Below are 21,726 nucleotides of genomic sequence, written 5' to 3'. Positions count from 1 at the left end.
GTAATGTGTAATCACATCTTACTCCTCCTCACATATTCTATCTGTGACATTCTAGTCGAACTGTCCTACTTGCTGCTTCCTAAACATGACGTTCCATTAAACCTGTCTTTGGACAGACGGTCTGTCCCTTGGGCCTGGAGTTCCTTCTTTTTCACCCCCCATTCCTGGAATCCCTAATTCCCTTCATACCTCAGCTAAAGTACCTCTTCTTTCAAGAGACAGATTCCCCCACCCCCTCCATTATTAGTGGTCCTCCTTCCCAATCATTTTGCATTTACTTTAATATAATTGGTCTTCTTTGTAATCTTATGTATTTGATTTTGTGCATTTAAAAATATTGTTCTGAAAAGGGATCCCTGGGCTTCACCAGCCCACCAAAAGGGTCCAGGACATAAAAGAGGTGGAGAAACCCAGTAGTATGAAGGAAGGGGAGATTTTTGAATTTACATTTTACTACAGTGCCTGACATAGAGTAGCAAAATAGTAAAAAAAAAAAAAAAAAAAAAAAAAAAGAAAAAGAAAAGCTTATTAACTGGGGAAAAGAGGGAGGGCATATGTATCATATGTACATGAATATTTATATACAGATGTATAATATCTGGGTGCAAACTTACATATGTTGATGCCGTGTGACTTATTTCATCGGTGTGACCATGACTAGTAATTGCTCTTTGATTTGGTAGATGGTCTTTGGGAATGGCCGTGCACAAACTGCACATCGCTTGCACTGGTGATAGCTCTCCTTGAGCTTCCTGGGCTGAGTGCTAACTGCTGCTGAGCTTGTCCTTGATGCTTTTCCAGCTTGGTAGGATTTGCTGGAGCTTGTGTTCCCAAGCAACACAACTTTCCAGAGCTGAGAATCACCCCTAGGCCATAATGAGGCACTAGGAAGAAGACTTGAGTGGAGGGTGTGTTACCTGTATTTATTATAATAACATATTATAACAGACATAAATAATCATATATTTATCTTTAAGGTTTACAGTAAGCACTTTCTCCACAACATTTCTTCTAGATAGGGAATAGAGTAAGTAGTGTTATCCCATTTTGCAGATGAGGAAACTGAGGTGATAGAAACACGAAGGAACTATCCGAGCTCACAAAAAGCTAGCATTGGCAGAACTCTAGTCTTCTGACTCCAAATTCCCTGCCCTTCTACTTTACCGTGGATAAGAATGTCCACCTACAGAACTACTGCGAGTTTGTGTTTATGTATACTGAAGTGAGAGGAATCTGGGTTCTAGTGCTTCCTTGCTAAGTAAGCAATGGTAATTGACTTCTCTGAGGTTGTTTCCTAATTCGAGACACAGAGATTCTAAAAAACAAAAATAAACAAAAAAACCAATACTTCAAAGGGTCATTGTGAAAGTCAGGGGAGATAATGAAAATGAAGAACTTTGCTCATTTAAAGCATTCTAGAAATAGACCATAGATTTAGAACCGGAAGGGACCTGAGAGGCTATTCCACTCATTTTACATAGGAGGAAGTAAAGGCTTCCTGCCCAACAACACACGGGTAGTGTCAGGAGATAGGGTTGGAAGCCAGACCCGAGACTACAAATGCAGAACTTCTTTATGATGTCTCCCCCACACATACACACCTATGGAAGCACACATACAGCACAAAGAAAACCAAATCCTAGAACTGGAACCTTTTTACTCTGGGTAAAAAATCACTGGGGTCGATTCATGGACATAGAAGGAAAGGACACTCTGATCATTGGTGTGATCAGGAGAAGGGGAAGTCCAATCCTCAGTCTCGTGCCCACAGTGGGGCACTGAGCAGGTAAAACTGTGCCAATAGAGAATTTCCAGGGGGGAAGCAGAGAGGGGAAGAAGCTATACCACCTTCCCCCACACCTGCCCTGGGGCAGAGTGCTTTTAGCCCTGTACTGGTTACTGCCCTGCCTCTGGATCCGGATGGTAGAGGGGAAGAACCTTCCGCTGTGCCCAGACTTTTTTGCTAGTGAATTCTGAACTGAGTGAGGTGATGAAAGAGTCATTGGGTAAATTGTTCTCAGCTCTTTCTGGGCAGAAGGCCCACGTGATGTGGGCTTGACTCAACATGCCGGCAGTATGGGAAACATTGGGGGTCTAGCTAGCCTGGGGTTCCCAGGAACATGACTCAGTGACCTCACTCTGCAGGCACAACTGTGAATCAGCAGGTTGGCACCCTGGTAACCACTGAGTTACTGTTATTCTCAGCTTTAAGGATTAAACAAAAGTTGGGGTTTGGAGAAATAAAACACTTCTTTGATCTTTCTACAACAGCTCCATACTTTATAATTTCCCCACCCCCACCTTTCTCCTAGCATCTACTGTTGTTTCTTTTGGCTCAAAAATTTCTCCAGGGCGTCTCCAATTCTCCTCACATAGTATAGCTAAGACAGCACTGAACTAGGAACAAGGAGTGTTGTCTCAGCTATTAATCTCTCTGGACCCCAATTTCATTCTCTGTAAAATGGGGAGAACAATTCTTGCCTTGCCTACCCTTCTTGCCTTGTGGATATGAAAGATTTGGTTAAGTAAAAAGCTATACCTTATATACAAAGTGAAATAACCTCAAACTTTTCCAGTTCTGAGCTCCCAGAAATATAAAGCATTATTAGCATTAATGTTTATTATTGGCTAACAAAGGGAAAAGCCTCCCATTCTGAGTGGATCTGAGTGGGAAGGGTAAAATAGTACTAAGATTAGGTAGAGTCTTGGAAAGAAAAAGCAGTGGTTTGTTTCACATATTTTTTTCAGTTTTTCAGGTTGTAAGCAGTTTTAAATGTCCCCATTTAGTCACTGATTAGCTCCAAGTACCCAGATTCAGAAGTTAGGGATCACGGAAAGGACAGACATAGTTCCACTTCTCATCCCCACCAACACCAGACACCCATCAGACCATGCACTGCCTTCCCCCCTCTCCCCAATAGCTACATATCCCCACATCTCTAGACAATTGTATGTATATGTCCTAACATATGTCCACCATATGCTGGGAGCCCTGAGTTGTTTCTGGGGCCGCTGGGGATGAGGGGATGAGGAGGTGGGTTCCCTGGGCCGGGCCAAGCCGGCAAAGAGAATTGAAACCATTGGGGCCAGCCCCCTCTATTCTTTTCCCCGTACAGGATGTCATTCTGAGTAAACAGCTTCCAGAACCAACCCCCCAGTGAGCCTGATGCTCTTGGTCTGAATCACAGCTCCTAGCGACAGCCCTGCTCTGTTTATAAACAATAGGTCCAGCTCAGCCCACAGGATCCTCCTCGGAGGGACGGCTGAGGAGGGAGGCTTCCCTCCCACTGAACTGGAGGAGCCTGGACCTACCAGGACGTACTGTGTAATTTGTGTGGGTGTCCACAAATGTATGTCACAGTATGCATGAAATGTGTGTGAAAGGTGTGTGTTGTGCTTGCCTCTGTTTAAGTTATGTTTGAATGTGTGTATGTGTGTGAGAGAGAGAGCCATACTCAGCATAACAAAGCATCCTATCACTGGGTTGCCTCCTCCCCAGGTCATCTTGTCCATCCCTCTGCCTCCAGACTGGACTGTCCAGGGTCATGACTATTCTAGGGAAAGAAAGCCTATTGGTTCCCGGCTTTGCTCTAACTACACCCCCACCCTGTGTTCTAACGTCCCAGGCTCTCTTTGTCATCTGTTTTCGTTCCAGTTGGTGACAGTGATCTAGAGTGTCATGTGGCAGCCATCCGGACTCCCAAACAAAGAGGTTTCTTCTTAGGCCCCCTGTGGCTGACAGGCTAGCAGGCAGGCGGGCAGCAGCAGCAGCAGGGACCCCGTCTGAGGGAGGAGGAAAAGGAGAAAGCGGGCCTCTTTCCTCCCCCACTCTCCTTCCCTCCTGCTCATGCTACTCCTCGGCCCCCAGGGAGGGGGAGAGCAGCTCATTGCCTTCTGGACTCCAGCTGGACTTGGCGCAGGGCAGGCAGCCCCTTCAGTCAACCCAGGAAAATGTCCCCCCCTTAGGCTAGCCCTCCTTCCCCCACATTTGTGACTCCACCTCCTCCCTGCTTTTCAGGTGAGGTCATTGAGTTCTGTCAGAGGCTGGGAGCTTCACACGTTACTGGGATAGCAATCCAAGAGGTATCGACCACTGGTTAAATCCCAGGAATGGGAGCAGTGAGATGTCCTGGCTTTGGTTGCCTCCCAGGGTCATTCCAGCCCCTAGGGTACTCAATATTAATTAGGAGTACTGATACCTTCCTATTGCAAGCTATGACTGTGGAAGTGGGGGTTGGGGCCAGAGCAAGAGCAGGCCTCTAGTTTGATAGGAGTTAGTGAAAAGAATATTGGTCTTATCATCTAAGGACCTTCTCTTAACTTTAATCAAATCAGTCTAACTCTCTGTGCCTGTTTCCTTATCTGTAAAATAGGAATAAAAATCTTTATAGGAGGGAGGGAGGGAATAAGTATTTATACAGAGCCTACTGTGTTCCAGGAACTCTGCTAAGTTCCAGCTGCTCCATAAATTATAACAATCCCTCATATGGTTGGATTTTACAATTTATAAAGGTAAAGTTTAAGCGAAAGGTTATTAGAAATTTGAGAAGGGAGAGATCACTTTTAGCTGCAAGGGGTGGGGGTGGATGGATGTCAAGGAAGATTTAATGGAGGAGGTGTGATCTGAGCTGGGCTTTGAAGGAAAGGAAGGATTCAGTAGGAAGAGAGGGTCAGTGGGGGAGGAACCTGTCCCCAGCATAGGAACAAATAGGATGAAACTGGAGAAGGAAAAATAAGTCTGTGGCAAGAACATAGACTATTGAATAGAGAAGTGTGAGAGAAGGCTGAACATATAATTGGAGATAAATTGGTGGAAGGCCTTCTGTGCCAAGATCAGCCATTGATACCTATTTCTGTAGGCAGTGGAAAAGGATAGCAGATTTCTAGTAGGAGAAAGAGAAGGAGGAATAGTGTCCTACTAAATTTTAATTGTGACTTAAGTGGTGCTTTTAAGCAGAGGTGGGAGGACCACTTCTCAGGCATGTTGTAGTAGGGATTCCTTTTGGTTATGGATTGTACCAGCTGGCCACTAAAGTCTCTTCCAATTCTCAAATTCTGTGATTCTTTAGGAGTATGTTGGGATAAAATGAAGAGGATAGATTGGAGAACAGAGACTAGAGTCAAGAAAACAAATTGGTTTAGTTGTTTTTCCATTAGAATTCACTGTTTTCTTTCTTGTGATAGTCTATCATCTAGAAATCATCATGTCTTAGAATTTAGGCTTTGGGAGAGACTTCAAAGGTCATCAGAGGCAGCTAATGGAACATTAGATGGAATGATGGTCCTGAAATCAAGAAGTCCTGAGTTCAAATATGGCTTCGGACACTTAATGGGCAAGTCTCTTAACCTCTGTGTGCCTCAGTTTCCTCAACTGTAAAATGAGAATAGTAATAGCACCTCCCAGAGTAGTTATGAAGCTGAAGTGAGATAATATTTGTAAAAATGCTCTTTACTCAGTGCCTGGCACATATTAGGTACTATATAAATGCTCATTCTCTTTCCTTCCATTTAATCTGACCTATACCTAAGTAAGTATACCCTCTGTCACATTCCTGGAAAGTTATTATCCTTTTTTTAAGGATCTTTAGTGTTGGAGAGAACACTCTCCCTTCTATGCCAGCCCGTTTACTTTTTAGACAACTCTTTGTGAGCATCCTTCCTAAAACACAGTATCCAGAACTGATTTTAAAAGATGTGTCCAGGAGAATCCTGAATCTTTTTTGTATCTTTTTTATGAGAAGTTAATCCCTTGATTAGGTTAGCTCTCTGGTAAGAGATGAACTCATCTGGCCTTCGGGGCTTTTGTTGTTGTTCAGTCATATCCATGTTGCCAAAGATACTGGAGTGGTTTGCCATTTCTTCTCCACTGTGTCCCCATCTTACAGATGCGGACCTGAAGCAAATTGGGGTCAAATGGCTTGCCCAGGGTCACACAGCTAGGGAGCTAGTGTTTGAACTCAGATTTGAACTCAGATCTTCCTGAGTCCTAGTCTGGAGCTCACTGCCCTGGTCCCCGGGGCCACCATTGCTCCTCTTTAAAACTGTGTGGAGGATAATTGATTGATTCAGCTGGTTCATCCATCCATGAAGTTCCCCCCAGGGAAACACATGACTCACAAGTGGCAAAGAATGGCAGTGACAGTCGGGGACAGGGAAGGGAGTTCCTGAGGCAAATCAAACCAACTTCTGGTGTCCCCAAAGGAATCCCTGGGAGAAGGCATGTACCTAAAAAAGAGGGGCTGCCTAGTACTGTAGAAATAGCACCGACTAGCATAAGAGAACCTGGGTGAAAATCCTGTCTTGCTGCAATTTTAATATGATGCCCAGCAAGTCACTTTATCTCCCCTGTTCTCAGTTTACTCATCTGTAAAGTGGAAATGCTAGCCTAAATGGCCTCTGAGGTTCTTTCCGTGTAATAGCCATGAGCCTCTGATCTTGTCATTTTAACTTTGAATCGGGTCTCTGTAAACCAGATCTCTAGTCCTAGGCCAAGAGTTATAAAGTATCTCAGTATATCAGTATACTCAGTATCTCAGATGGGGCTTGGCTGGACCCCCTCTGATGGTTACTGACTGCCAGCAGAAGCAGCTTGTGGAACCCCACAGCTCTGGGTGCTGCTAGTCCAGCTTCTCGTGACAAGGAGAACTTGGGCCCAGGTCTCCTCCGAACATCGTTCCCATTAGGACACGCGGCTCTGGTGCTGCTAGTCCAGCTTCTCGTGACAAGAACTTGGGCCCAGGTCTCCTCCGAACATCGTTCCCATTAGGACACGCGGCTCTGGTGCTGCTAGTCCAGCTTCTCGTGACAAGGAGAACTTGGGCCCAGCTCTCCTCCGAACATCATTCCCATTAGGACACGCAGCTCTGGTGCTGCTAGTCCAGTTTCTTGTGACAAGAACTTGGGCGAGCTCTTCTTACACTGTTCCCATTACTATATCAGGGTGTTATTAGGGTGTTGAATGAAAGTACAGATTAGATTCTGCTCACCTTCAATTCCACCCAACATTAACCCCCGCTACTCTGAGCCCACACATCCGGTGTCAGCCCCACACCTCCACAGAGCTACCCAGAGAGGATGTGAAACCATCCGACAGGCAGAGGAGCAGCTGGTGGGTTCTTTAGCAACTGGGGAAAATGCTGGGGCCCCCAGAAGTGCAGAGGGCAAGTTGTGCATCCGTGACATATCCAGACTACCCCTTACTCCAGAACACAAACACATGTAAGAACTCTCCAAGCCACTTCCAGTTACCTCTGGCCTGAGCTTCTGCCTTGGTGCCTGTCCATCCAAAGGCAAAGAAAAGCAAAGCGATGGGGCCATTCTCCCTGCAAGTTTGTAACTAAGGATCTTCAGAGAAAATAGTCTTGAAGAGGGAGCATGATGTGGATGGCCATAAGAGCATTGGACCTTTGCACTCAAGAGAACTCAGCCATTAATTCGCTGGCCTTGATGCACGTAATTTCTGCCTCATTCTTTGTAAGTTCCATTGACAATATCCCTAATACTCTGTGAGCTGGGATAGTCAAGACAGACTTCTTGAAGGAAGGGGCCACACAGAAGAAGTAGTGGGAAGGAAAGTTATCAATTTGGAATCAGAGACCCTAGGTTCTTAACCTAGCCCTATGACCTTGTGTCTCCCTGAGATCTCAGTCCCTCATCTGCAAAATGAGAATATTGGATTAGATGGAATAGATGAGAGCCTTAGTGCAAGTATTGAACTATAATTCAGGAGACTTGAGTTCTGGTTAGAGCAAGTCACTTCCCATCTAAGCCTCAGTTTCCTGGCCTGTAAAACAAGGTTAGATTAAATGATCTCCAGGGTCCATAGAGATGGAAGTCCATATCTATGATTATATGATATATAGGAGTGGTTCCTAACAAATTTTAATCTTTCCTTCCTTCCTCCTTTCATTCGTTCCTTTATTTTTTTGAGGCAGAGTCGTGACTTAATCCAGGGTCGTGACTTAATCCAGGGTCGCACAGTTAGTGTCTGAGGTTGGATTTGAACTCAGGTTTTCCTGACTTCAGGGCTAGTACTCTATCTACTCTGCTATCTGTCTGCCCCCAACTCATTTTAATCTAAAGAAATTCATAACTTCCTTATCTCCCACATATGCTAGCTACTGTACTGAGTATCTATTGACTGAGAAAGTATATGACAAAAATCATAATCAAGTCAGTGCATCCTGACTTTTTAACTGATCTTTAACTTAATCCTGATCAGTTAGCATTTATTAAGCACCTACTATGTACTATGAGCTGAAGATTTAAAAAATCAATAAAATAATTCTATAAAAAGCTTCTATTCTATTGAAGGAGACACACACATATACAGAATAAATAAAAAAATAAATACAAGGGAGAAAAGAGTCTAGCAGATGAGGGGAGCAGGAAAGACTGTGGAGTGATAATAATTGAATTTGGAATCAGACGGTCTGAGTTGCACCTTGGGTAAATCATTTAATACCTGGAAAATAAAGGATTCAGACTAGAAGAGCTCTCAAACCCCTTCTAGCTTTCAATCTATGAACTTCTGAATATTTTATTACTTAATGGATACATACATATATAGGTACATACATGTCCATACATCTACATACATTTATTTAAAGTAGGAAAACAATAATGTCTATGAAGACATTATTTATTCAGTCTATAGAAGGTATGATTATTTATTCATGGATTCTCATAAATTCATGAACTCTCCTAGAAAAACTCTTTGGCTTCTTAGGAATTCATGCTCCATAGAGTAGGAACTATAGGCATCTAGGTGGTATAATACACAGAGCTCTAAAATTGGAGAAAGGAATACTGTAATCTGGTCTGGGATAATTTTTAGTTGTGTGACTCTGGGCTAGCCATTTGACCTCTATCTACCTTAGTGTTTTCAACTGTAAAATGGGTCTTATATCTCATAGGATTATAGTGAGAATCAAATGAGATAATACATGTAAAGTACTCAGCATAGAGCCAGGCATACAGAAGGTGTTTAATAAATGCTTATCTATTCCCATTTTACTATATATTTCAGAATCTTATTATTTACCTCTGTAAGGGCATCTTTTATCCCTCAACTTGCCTTGTTTTTCTCATCTGTAAAATGAAAAGATTGAAGAGGGATCAAACATTTATTAAGCACTTTTTATGTGCCTGGCACTATGCTAAGTTCTTTATAGGTATTATCTCATTTGAGATCTAAGTTCAAAAGAAACTATTTTTAAGGAACCTGAGGCCCCACCCCTGACACTGGAAGATTCTAAGTCAGGAACTCTTGCCAAACTTCAGACGCTTCCCAGCTGAGGATACTGGATAGTGAGGTTTGGGAACTTACCGGCATACCTTGCCCAACCCCTTTTGGGGCGGGCTTGGCCACTGGGACAGAGTGACACCCCAGGATAGACTCTTGGGGAAGCCTGGCTTAGATGGGCTGACAGACAGAGAGGCAGCCGGAACCCAGACTCCCTGGGGCCCTTGCGCCCTCCCCATGGCCCGAAAAGCAAGCCCAACCCTTGCTGCACCCCGACTAGTCAAGCAGAAGAAAGGCTGGGTTTTCTATGCCTGCATTTCCCTGATAACCTCGCGAGGCCGGGCGGCTTCCCACCGAACCTCCCAGGGAAGCCCACACTTGTCGGAGGTGAGTCCAGGAGGAGCTCTCAGCCTTCTCTTGGGGAGTTAGCGTTGGAGTCGGGAGTCAGAGTGGGGAAGCAGTGCATTTAGGGTCTGGCTTGGGCCCTGGCCAAAGCCTCAGGCTTCTTTTCATCTCCTTCACCCATTTTCAATCTCTGCTCCTTTAGAACTGGTTGAATGAGTTTGGCTTCTCATGGAAATAATGCGGTTTTGAGGAGGGCCACCCAGAGCTGGATATTTGAGGTCCCATTTCTCTGTCTTAAGAAAAGCTACCAAAAATTGTAGTGAAGTAGAAAAAGCAACGAATGTGAACTTAGAGCAATGTGAACTTATTTGCTACCTGTATGACAGGAGGCAAGTACTACTCTGTGCCTCAGCTTCCTTCACCTGTAAAAGACAGTTTATAGGATCCCTTCCTGTTCTAGAAGGATGATCACAAGAGAGACTTGAGGTTTGTCATGTCTCATTTTCTCGTTTTATTTTGTATCTATGCAGGTAAAAGCTCCATGGCCATTCTCTTGAGGGTAATAATAGAGAGTAGTGGGTAGTATGGTAGGAGGGCGGGAGATTCCATAGCTTAAGTGTTCAGACAGCAGGATAACAGTATGTGTGGATGTCTGGAGCCTTTCAGAAACAAGTGTTGTTTTTCCTGGGTCAAGGCCTCCTACACACAACAGCTTCAGAGATGGTTACCAGCAGATACTTCCTGGCTCCTACATTCAGACTGATGGGACAGTAATAAATACCAAGCCAGTATGCTACAGGGAGAGACTGAGTATCCCAAGGATTCTGGTTAGTAGTCATAGTAAGCTATGAGAATCTAGCATTCCGAACCAAAATTTTAGCTTTCCTTAATGGATGGCTCTTACTTGTCGGATAAAAATAAATTATTATTTGAAGGGAGACCAGTTTCTTATCTAAATCTCGTACCTCCCTTGGAGCCTGGCATAGTGTTCTTTGTACACAGCAGGGTCTTAAAAACAAGTTTGTGGAATTGATTTAAATCTACAGTCTTATGATTTGGGTTTTAGTTCTGGCTTTGCTATTAACTACTCAACTCCGGACCTTAGTTTTTCCATCTGCAAAATGAAGATTGCACAATCTGTCCCCTTTGATCTTTCAGGTTGGTTGTGAGGGGAGAAGATTATGATGAGGACAATATTGATTTGAAAAATATTTAATGCAATATGAAGGACTGATTTTAATGTAGGTGAGAGGATACCAGTGGTCTGACCCTCTGAATGCTCTACTTAGCCAAGTGCCTTTCTAGAGAATGATTACTTTGGTAGAAGCTGTCCCATCACGTTGGCCATGTGCAAATTTCTTCAATTCATTTCAGGGGAACATAATATGGGTATATAGAATAATAATGGTTAGACGTCAAAAAAGAACTTAGAATATTAGATTTGAATTAAAATATTGAATGCCAGAACTGGAAGGGATTGGTAAATCATTTTTCAGTTGTGCTCAACTCTTTGTGATCTTATTTGGGATTTTCATGGCAAAGGTACTGGCATTAAACCACAAATCTCTTATTCTTCTTGCTTGTCATCCAGCTGATTTTACAGATGAGGAAACTGAGGCAAATAGAGTTACACAACCAGGGTCACACAGCTAATAAAATTCTAAACAACACATATAAAATGAGAATTTCCACATACAAAGTAGAATTTTTAAAATGTACATTAAACCACAAATCTCTTATTCTTCTTGCTTGTCATCCAGCTGATTTTACAGATGAGGAAACTGAAGCAAATAGAGTTACACAACCAGGGTCACACAGCTAATAAGCATCTGAGGCCAAATTTGAACTCCTAAAGGTGATTTCTCTGACTTCAGGCCCTGCACTCTTTCCATTGCATTACCAAGCTGCTAGAAGGCATAATCTAGTCTAGATGGGGAAACCTTGTTTACAGATGAGGAAATCCAAGGCTCTAAGATAGGGAGTAAGAAGTCTTTCCCAACCATTTTGGCCTGTGAAGAGTTCCTCTTCTCTTGTCCTATATAGATTGTTGCTATTAAAGGGAAGACCACTTGGAATAGAAAGGGTGACATTTCCTTTAGTGGTGTATATTCTATATTCAGCCTGAGCCCTGTCTTTATATCCTCCGATTCAGTGTATCTTTAAGCCAAAGACAATAGCATCTTAATTCCCTCTTAGGGTCTGAGGCAGGAAGCTCTTATGGACTAAGTCAGGAAGCATGGTTGAGCCTGGGGCCTCACCCTATGGGGCTCTGGAACCACAAACCTTGTCAAGGCTTATAAATGTAGCTGTCCTCCTATTCACCTCTCCCACATGGGGCTACCCCATGAACCACAGAAGCAGGTGAGGAATGAGGTAATTCTGGGTCCCAAGAAATGACCAGGGACACACACAGGGCGTGGCTGGAGAAGTTGCCAACATTCTCCTCCCAGGAGTCCCTACTGCGGTCTAAAAATAGACTGAACAGAGACTCATTGATCTAGGATGATTAGGTACCGTCCTGCCCCAAAGCAGGGCAATGGACAAGATGAGCTCATATATCTACTCCCCTCCCTTTGGTGATAGCTGCTATGATGGGAACTCACAGTCTAGAAAGATAGGGTTTCTGCGTGATCGGGACAGAGTGTCCTTCTCTGATCACCCTTGGTGGTAGAGAGCAGTGCCCTGGGATGAGAGAAGGAACAGGAGTATTCATGAGGATCTGGAGGACAGATTCTGCCCAAGAAGCACACGTCTTTCAGTGGAAAACCCGAGCACTGTGTATGTTTCTTCAGGCCCTTGTTGTGGTTGTTGGGTGGCTAGCCAAAGTAGGGACCTAGAGATGAATTCACTTTGCCCTCAATCACTCTAGAGCCAATCTCTGTCCTCCCGACATCTCAATGTCATCTCAAAAGCTGACACAGGTCCAGCAGAGTTCTCCTCTGAGAGAGGAGGCAAAAACAAGAGGTGAAAATGGGAAAAGCATTGAGTGATTTCTTAGGTTTAAACTTTTCAAAGGGAGATGTAATACGTGGAGCTTTATACAAGAATGACTAAATATGTAAACATCAAGGCTAGGAGTAGCTAGAGTAACCAAAGAAGGCTTCTTGCAAGAGGTAGTTAAAAGTGGGGTGTTGACAGGATGAGACAAAGATTAATAATAATCTCTCAATTTGAACTGCTCTTTATATTATTTCTAAGCCCTTTCACATCATTATCATTATCATCACCTCATTTGATCTTCTCAAATAGCAGTGCTGTCTCCGCAGGGTAAGCCTGTGAAGTATTATTTCGGGCACATCAAGTATTGTTTTGCAAAGGTTAAAAAAAAAAAAAAAAACATGCCCAGAGAAGTTAGAGCAAGAGTTCTAGTTCTTGGAATTGTTTGACCATGATTTTTCTGTTCACCATGAAGAATCTTGCTGTATTTGTTCATCTAGAGAAAGGAATGAAAAAGATTTACTCTTCAGGTCAGTGTTCCTCCACACCATTGAGTCTCTTCCCTTTTATCTCTGCCTCAAATCACAAAATGTTAGGGTTGGAAGGAACTGGAAGGAAATAGGATACAATGGAAAGAGTACTGAATTTGTTGTTCAGTACCCTTATTTAGAAAAGAAAAAAAATTTAGAAAAAATTCTAAACAACACATATAAAATAAGAATTTCCACATACAAAGTAGAATTTTTAAAATGTACATTAAACCACAAATCTCTTATTCTTCTTCTTGCTTTTCCTTTTAGCTATATAATAAATTCAACATGCAACTTTCAAAGCTGTCCTATTTAGTTTTTCTTTTGACTTTTCTGTTATCATCTATGCATTTTTTATTTTAAAATATTTATTTAAATTAAGTACAAAATAAGAAAAAACGAAATAGAAAAAGAAAAAGAAATTGCCACATGCCCAGCAGAACATTAAAAAGGATTCAAAATATGTGACAATTTCCATTTCAAGAAAGCATATATAAAAATAGAAGACATTCTAGTCATGACTGTCCATCTTTTCCTTGCTTCTTTGTAGGTTATTCTTTTATTCTCTGTTGTGCATTTTTTTACTGTATTCTTTTTCTTCCTCCTCCCACTTCCCCCAAGCAGGCTATGTTAAGTATGGATATATTTGTATGTATGTATGTGTTACACCCTCCCCACATAAATATATCTACATATACACATACATAGACCTATATGCATACATGTATACATATACACACTATATATATGTATTACTAACTCCACTTTTTTTTCCTAATAAATTCTGTTCCTGATCCCTGTCCTTGTGTATATCTCTTATTTCCTATTCCTCCTAACTCTTTTGTGCCTTAACTTGCCTTACTATTACTTAATCTCCCCTCATCCATGGATCCCTCCTTTCCTTTCCCTCCCTCTTTGTCCCATTCTCATTAATCTACATACCTTATCCTTTTCCCTGCTCCCTTTATTTTTTTCCTCAATAATATTTTTCCCAAACACATGTAAAGATAACTTTCAATATTCATTTTTGTTTCAATTTTTTCTCTCTCCCTCCCTTACTTTCTTCATCCCCAAGACAGCAAATAACAACCAAAAAAGGTGAAAATATTGTGATCCACATTCAGTCCCCATAGTCCTCTCTCTGGATGCAGATAACTCTTTCCAACCCAAGTCTATTAGAATTGGCCTGAATTACTTCATTGTTGAAAAGGGCCATGTCCATCACAGTTGATCATCACATAATTTTGTTGCTGTGTATAATGTTCTCTTGGTTCTACTCACTTCACTTAACATCATTTCTTCTAAGATGTTTCATGTTCTCTTGTAGTTTTTCATTCTTTATATTGTTTTGTAAGTCTTTGTTTTTCTTGAATTTTTTAAGCTTCTCTCTCATTTTATTTTTAAAGCCTTTTTTTGAGTTTTTTTAAATAAAGTCTAGGCAGATATCCATTTAATGATTTTGGGGGAGAAGAGGCTTTTTTGCTTAAGTGTTCTCCTCTGAAAATGAACCCTGGTTTTCCCTATTGCCATAGTAAGTTGGGTTCTTTCTCCTTTGTCTGCTCATTTTTTTTAATTGAGAACTTATTAATGTAAAAACCTTTAACCTGCAGGACAGTAGTGGTAGCTAGGAAGGTTGCTTCTGGATTCACTTCAGTTCTCCCCTCTAAACTGGAACCTAAAACAAAAAATAAGTATCCACAGACAACAGTTTCCCTGTTCCGCTGGTTCCACGGTCACCAGGTGTGCTCGTTCCTTCTTACCTAGGGCCAAGTCCCTATAGTACAACTGGGCCTGGTGTTCTATATCAAGAGAAGTTCCCATTAAATTCCTGGGCTCAGACCCCAATCTTTCCACCTAACAGGGAAGAAAAAATTCCTGTTCTTTGGTCTGAGGTTACTTCTAAATTCAGCTAGCCTCAGGGCTCCTAGCTTGCTGTTTCTAAAGAACTATCCCAAAGGTGTTTACACTTCACATAGGTTAAACCTCAGTTTGGGATCTTTCTTTGGATTTTCTTCATTTGAGACTTCCCATATCATTCCCTGTTCTCTTTTGGGTATGGGCCTAGTAGTGATTTCATAGGATCAGAGACAATGTGTAATTTAATGACTGGCGGGGATAGATTCAAATTGCTTTTCAAAATGGCTAGACCAGTTCACATTTCTATCAAGAGTACTTGTTTTCCCAAAGATTCACCAGTAATTGTCCTTTCTTTTTAAAATTATCTTTGCTAATCTAATGAAACCTCAGAGTTATTTTCATTTGCTTTTCCAGTAATTTGGAGTATTTTATATTATTATTAAGTGTAGGTTTCATCCTTAAGACTACTTGCTTAAGACTTTTGACTATTTATTTATTGGTGAATGGCTCTTGTTCTTTTTTATTCTAATCAGTTCCTTATTTATTTTGATATCAAATCCATATCAGAGATATTTGCTATAAAGATTTTTTCAATAACTTGTTTCCTTTCTAATTTGAACTAATTTGTTTTATTTGTTTGACACCTTAGAAATTTTACAGAATAAAATTGTTTATTTTATCTTTTGTATCCTCTCCCTTATTTAGTCATGAGCTTTTCCTCTTTTCATAGTTCTAACAAGTATTTCTTTTCCTGTGCTTCTAATTTGTTTATGCTTGAATCTTTTGTAATGAAGTCATATATCCATTTAGAGTTTGCCCTATTATATAGTTATATATGGTATATTGAATTTATGTGACAATAGAGCATGAGATGTTGGTATACGGTATTAAGATATTAATAGAAGATATTACTATTTTGTGTAAACTTCTGACCTAACTCTTATTAAAACGGGGTTATATTCTCTTGTATTCACAGCTACACCAAGCTTAAGTTCAAATAATTTTGGACGTTTTCCAAAAATCAGCTTTACAGTCCAGTTCAGAATCTTGCCTAGCATAGATATTTAATAATTATTTATCAAGTTGCAAAAAAATTGAATTGAAAATTTACTTTAAAATGATAATTGAAAAATCAGTGAAGGTCCTAGATAGCAGATAATGAAATATCCCTTAATTTCACAGCAGAGGTAGAGATTAATAAGACCACCTTTTTTAGTATAGCTTTTTGTTTATAAAACATATGGATGGATAATTTTTCAACATTGATCCTTGCAAAATCTTCTGTTCCAAATTTTCTGCTCCTTTCCCTCACCCCTTCCCCTGGATGGCAGGTAGTCCAATACATGTTAAATATGTTAAAATATGTGTTAAATCCAATATATATACACACATATACAGTTATCTTGCTGCACAAGAAAAATCAGTTCTAAAAAGAAAGAAAAGAACCTGAGAAGGAAAACAAAAAATGCAAGCAAACAATAACAGAAAGAGTGGAAATGCTATGTGTTCCACACTCCAGTTCCCATAGTTCTCTCTCTGGGTGTAGATGACTCTCTTCATTACTGAACAATTGGAACTGGTTTGAATCATCTCATTATTGAAGAGCCATGGCCATCAAAACTGATCTTCCTATAGTCTTCTTGTTGCCGTGAATAATGATCTCCGGTTCTGTTCATTTCACTTACCATCAGTTCATGTAAGTCTCTCTAGGCCTCTCTGAAATCATCCTGCTAGTTGTTTCTTACAGCACAATAATATTCCATAACATTCATATGCCGTAATTTATTCATTCCTTCTCCAGTTGATGAACATCCATTCAGTTTCCAGTTTCTAGCCACTATAAAAAGAGCTGCCACAAACATTTTTGCACATGTGGGTCCCTTTGCCTTCTTTAAGATCTTTTTGGGATATAAGCCCAATAGAAACACTGCTGGATCAAAGGGTATGCACATTTTGATAACTTTTTGAGCATTAGTTCCAAATTGCTCTCCAGAATGCTTAGATTCGTTCACAATTCCACCAACAATGTATCAGTGTCCCAGTTTTCCCACATCCCCTCCAGCATTCATCATTATCTTTTTCTGTCATCTTAGTCAATCTGACAGGTGTGTGGTGGTATCTCAGAGTTGTAAGACCACCTTTTGTATGCATAATCAGATTTAGTGATTTTAAAGCATATTTCAATGAGGCACAAAGCTTCTGAGAACACATAAGTAATCTTCCTTCTCTACTCTATTTTCACTAGACATCATCTAAGTCTATCTGTTCTCAAACTTTTTGGTTTCAGGATACTTTTAAAAATTACTGAGAACCCCCCAAAGAACTTTTGTTTTTGTAAGCTTATATCTCAGTCAGTAAATAGATATTTTCTAAGCTAAATAGTGTGCTAAGCTTTTGGGGATATAAAAATAGGCAAAAGACAGTCTTTACCCTCAAGAAAGGTACACTCTAATGGGGGTGACAATAAGCAAATAAATTTGTACCAACAAGCTACATACAAGATAAATTTTTAACATAGGGGAAGACATTAGAATTAAGAGAAGTTAAGAAAAGCTTTCTGTAGATGATTGTTGGTTTTAATTGAAACTTAAAAGAAGCCAGGAGGCTGAGATGAGGAAGGATAACCTTCCAGGAATGGGGGACAGCCAGAGAAAATGACCAGAGCCCAGTGGAATATCTTGTTAATAGAATAGCCAGGAGACCAGTATCAAGGAGAAGAGAGTGAATAAAAGTATTGATATTTATCACCTAAGGAACTGAAACAGTATTATTATGAAAATAGTTTTCAGCTCTCGGACCTTCCAAAAGAATTTAGGAAGGTCCCCCAAAGATCCCCAGGTTATATTTTGGAGAACTCTTGATTGAGAGAATTGTTTTCAATTCTGGGCATTCAAGATGGTGAAGGACCTTACATCCATTGTCATGAAAGTTGAATGAATTGACAAAATTTTTAGCCTGGATAAGAAAAGACTAGAGGAAAAGGAAGGAAGGAAGGAACGAAGGAAGGAAGGAACAAAAGAAGGAATGAAGGAAGAAAGCTTAGTTGGTAAAATGGATAGAGAACCTGCCTTGTAATCAGGAAGATGTGAGTTCAAATGTGACCTTAAATAATTTCTAGCTGTATGACCCCTAGGCAAATCACCTAACCATTTGCGGCCATTCTGCATCTGGAAAGTGAACTGAAGATAATGGCACATCACTCCAATATCATTTGCCAGAAAATTCTAAATGAGGTCTTGAAAAGTCAGACACAACTGAAATTACTCAGCAGCAATAAGTGTGCCAGAAACTGTGCTAAGTACTTTATAAATACCATGCCATTTGATCCTCACATGGGAGGTAGGGGTTGTAATTACTCCTGTTTTTCACATAAGGACACTGAGGCAGACCAAGTTTAAGTGACTTATCTAAGGTCACATAGCTAATAAGTGTCTAAGGCTGATTGAACTTAGGTCTTGTTGACTTCAGGTCTTCAATCATATAGAGGATAGATTAATCTTATTCTGTTTGGCTCCAGAGGCTAAAATCAAGAGTAGTAAGTAGAAGTTGTAAAAAAGCAAATTTAAGCTTGATTTTTAGGATCAAGTTTTGCTAACAATTCAAGCTATACAAAAATTGAATAGCTCCTTGGGGTCTTCAAGCAAAACCTAGAAGAGTACTTTTTAGAAATATTATAGTGGGAATTCCTTTTGAGTATGGGTTGAACTAGATAGCTATTGTGATCCCTTTTGAACCCTCTAATTCTTTGACTCTTTTTAAAATTTATAATTAATTTTTCCTAATTGAAAACAATCTGAAGAGAAATAAGAGGGAAAGCCAAAAGATATCAACAAGCCTTTTCTAAAAATTAATTTTAAAACAATTGTCATTGCCAAAGATAAGTTATTATGTAGATATAGATAGACATAAATAAAGTTGTATAAATATATTACACACACACAACACACACACACACACACACACACACACATCTATATCTATATATGTTTGGGACTTAGAAGGCTGCTGCCAAAGAGAAATTCCCCAGACATTCTGATGACTGAAGTTCCTATCCTCCTGAAGACTAGCCTGGCCCTTGCTAGGGAGGAAAAAGAGGAGGTGGGGGAAGGGCCAGAGATTCAACCAATATGGGAAAGAAGGATGCCCCTCTAATTTCAGCACTGTGATGCAAAACCCTATTTATTAAACCCTAGTTAAGGCTGTGTAGATAAATAAGTTCCAACAGCAGCATAGTCAGAATTGGGGGACAGGAAGGAGGAAGAAACCACGTTTAGCTTTTAAGCTCCTGAAGGACACAGCCTGTCTTTTATTGTTGTACTTGTTTCTTTGGCACCTGGTTAGGTGTTTAGCATCTAGTGGTACTTAGTAGGTGCTTCTTAAATTCGATTGAATTAAATACCTGTAGGGTGATAATGTGGTTACACTGTGTGCAGTTACAGATGGTTTGCTGATTCATAGCATAGGATCGTGTGTAAACAATAAAATGCTTGCTGAATGAATAAATGAATTCTGAATCTGACCACCTTTCCATCAAGCCACCCCGGCTTGCTGAACCAAAAATCTTAGAACAGGAGGTCTATCAGAAAACTTTCCCGAAGGACCCTCTTTCTAGCCTGGTTAGTCATTCCCAGCTCCTTAGTCCTAAGGCTTAAATCCTCTACCTGGTCATCCCTCCATTCCCCACTCCTACTTCATGTTATGGTTTAGCTATCTATCCCTAAGGTCCACTGGATTCCTAGAAGTTCTTTGATTCTAGCCATTGTAGGTGAGGGGAAAAAACACTTTCTGGGTTAACATCAGGGCTATCCTATCTGTCCCAGACTTCACCCCTGGCAGCTAGGAAGCCAGTTAGGCCAGGCACATGGTATTTGGGAGGGGGTGCGGGGAATTACTCTGTGGGAGGTTTAAGCACGGGGTAGTGATTACACCAGGGAGCTGAGTCACAGAGGTTTCTTCCTGATTCAGCATTATGGCCTTAGCTTGGGGTTCCCTTATGGGGGCAGGGAATTGGTAGTCACTGAATGATGAAATAGAAGTGAGGAGACAGGTTCTTTGCACGTGGCCCATTACCACGTAAAGGAAGTCACTTCTGCTTCTGGCAATGACCTGATATTCTGAGAAAACTGACATCTTTATGCAGCCCTTGAGGAAGAGAGAGGGCTTAGAGACTGGATTCCTTTTAGGGAAACGAAAGGGGATCTCCAGGAAGGGACTTTTGGGAGAACACATAACTTCCAAAACCTGTTTAGGGTGCCTTTTTCTAGATTCTAGACACTCAATATTCTACTTTCAGATTTTCTTTTCTTTTCCCCTTGATCTCTGTTGGCACTTGTGTAGCAGGAGGTTGAAGGAAGTAGTTCTTAGCTGGGAAAAAAGCAATCAAGCAACACTTAATTTAATTACTAGCTTGTACCCTAGGCTGGAACAAAGAGAGATATAAGAGACAGAGAGACAGAGAGAGGAAGGGAGGGAGGGAAAAAGGGAGGGAGAAAGAGAGAGGGAGAGAGAGGGAGAGAGAGAGAGAGAGAGAGAGAGAGAGAGAGAGAGAGAGAGAGAGAGAGAGAGAGAGAGAGAGAGAGAGAGAGAAAGGGAGAAGGAAAAGAAAGAATGCCTGTTTACCAGGAGCGGGGGAGGAGAAATTACGACAACATGTACTTATATAAGTCTGTACAAAACAAATTATTTTATTAAATAAAGTGATTAGTTTGGGAAAGATGTGCTATCAGGAGTAAAGAATGGGGGAGGTGAGAGAAAGGCTGTGGTTAGGGACAGGAGAACATACTTCCTTCAATTCATAGATGTGTCTTAGACTGTTCCAAATTCCCTGGTATGTTTTTGGACAGAAAACATCTTGTCTGGTCCAAGAGCACTCACTAAGATGGATTGCAATCAATCTTCCAAAAGCCATAGAGAAAGGTGACTGTGTAGTGGGGGAGGAAGAGAGCGCTAGACAAGTGAAGTGACTGCTTTTTTGAGGTATGGCTCATTTTTGCTAAATAAATGTCTTTTACTTTTCTGAGGCTCAGTTTCCTTTTCTGTAAACTAGGGATAAAAATACTTGTTCTGCTATAGCTGTCAAGTTTATTGTAGGAAAAAGTTGAAATAGTGAATATGTGAAAACTCTTGCAGACAGCTATATAAATGTAAATTACTCTTAATGATCTCTCCCAAGCTTAGGCACCTTTTTCTGCTCTCTATCTTCAGTCATTCTCCCAGACCTGCCCGTTGCTTCCTCGCTAGAAAGGACCCTCAACTTCTCTGCATTTCTGTCTTAGTCTGTGAAATGGGGATAACAACACAAGTCTATTTATTCTCTTCCTGACGGAAATATCACCAATTAAATGTACAATCCAGGGAATTGTGGGCAGAGTAGAGAGTTTGTCACTTGGGAGCTGACAAACCGAGGGAAGACTCTTTCTTAGACTAAGGGACTGTTTTCGAAATTAACCCCTTCCGGGCTTTTTGTTGATCAATCTTGAAAGTGCCGAGCAGGCGGCCCTGACAGCCTCACTCCCAAGTCTCTTTCCTGAGCTGCTCGGAAATTGCAAGTTTCAGCAGCCATTGTGGTCAGATTACATTAGTCACGTCACAAATCTAGAGCTAGAAAGGAACTCGAAAGGCATTTAGGCCAGCCTTTTCATTCATATAGATTCGGAAACTGAGGATCTAGAAGATTAAGTGACTGGAGAAAAAGTGGAATTTAGATCCAAGTCCAGATCTCGGACTAGTCTTCATAAATGGCCCCTCAGAGAATCCACTTCTTTCTTCTGCCCCAAATCAGTCAAGTATTGAATCTAGAAAAGATGTTCACAA

The 21,726-nt window shown here is 40.9% G+C and overlaps 1 protein-coding gene across 3 annotated transcripts in view; it reads left to right on the top strand.

Moving 5' to 3' along the window:
- The window catches only part of RALGDS (ral guanine nucleotide dissociation stimulator), an 89,037-nt gene that overhangs the window by 22,859 nt on the left and 44,452 nt on the right, over window positions 1-21,726 (top strand). Inside the window, exon 1 of one of the 3 annotated variants that reach the window (XM_051980262.1) lies at window positions 9,457-9,631. The exons of the other annotated variants lie outside the window; for them this stretch is intronic. Coding sequence (XP_051836222.1) covers window positions 9,482-9,631 — 150 coding nt within the window. The 5' untranslated portion in view covers window positions 9,457-9,481. Of the gene's footprint in view, window positions 1-9,456; window positions 9,632-21,726 lie in introns of those variants that run through there. 3 annotated transcript variants of the gene reach the window in all.

This window comes from Antechinus flavipes, chromosome 2 (genome assembly GCF_016432865.1).
Source record: "Antechinus flavipes isolate AdamAnt ecotype Samford, QLD, Australia chromosome 2, AdamAnt_v2, whole genome shotgun sequence".
NCBI classification, from domain to species: Eukaryota; Metazoa; Chordata; class Mammalia; order Dasyuromorphia; family Dasyuridae; genus Antechinus; species Antechinus flavipes.
This window is presented reverse-complemented; position numbering and strand designations above follow the sequence as displayed.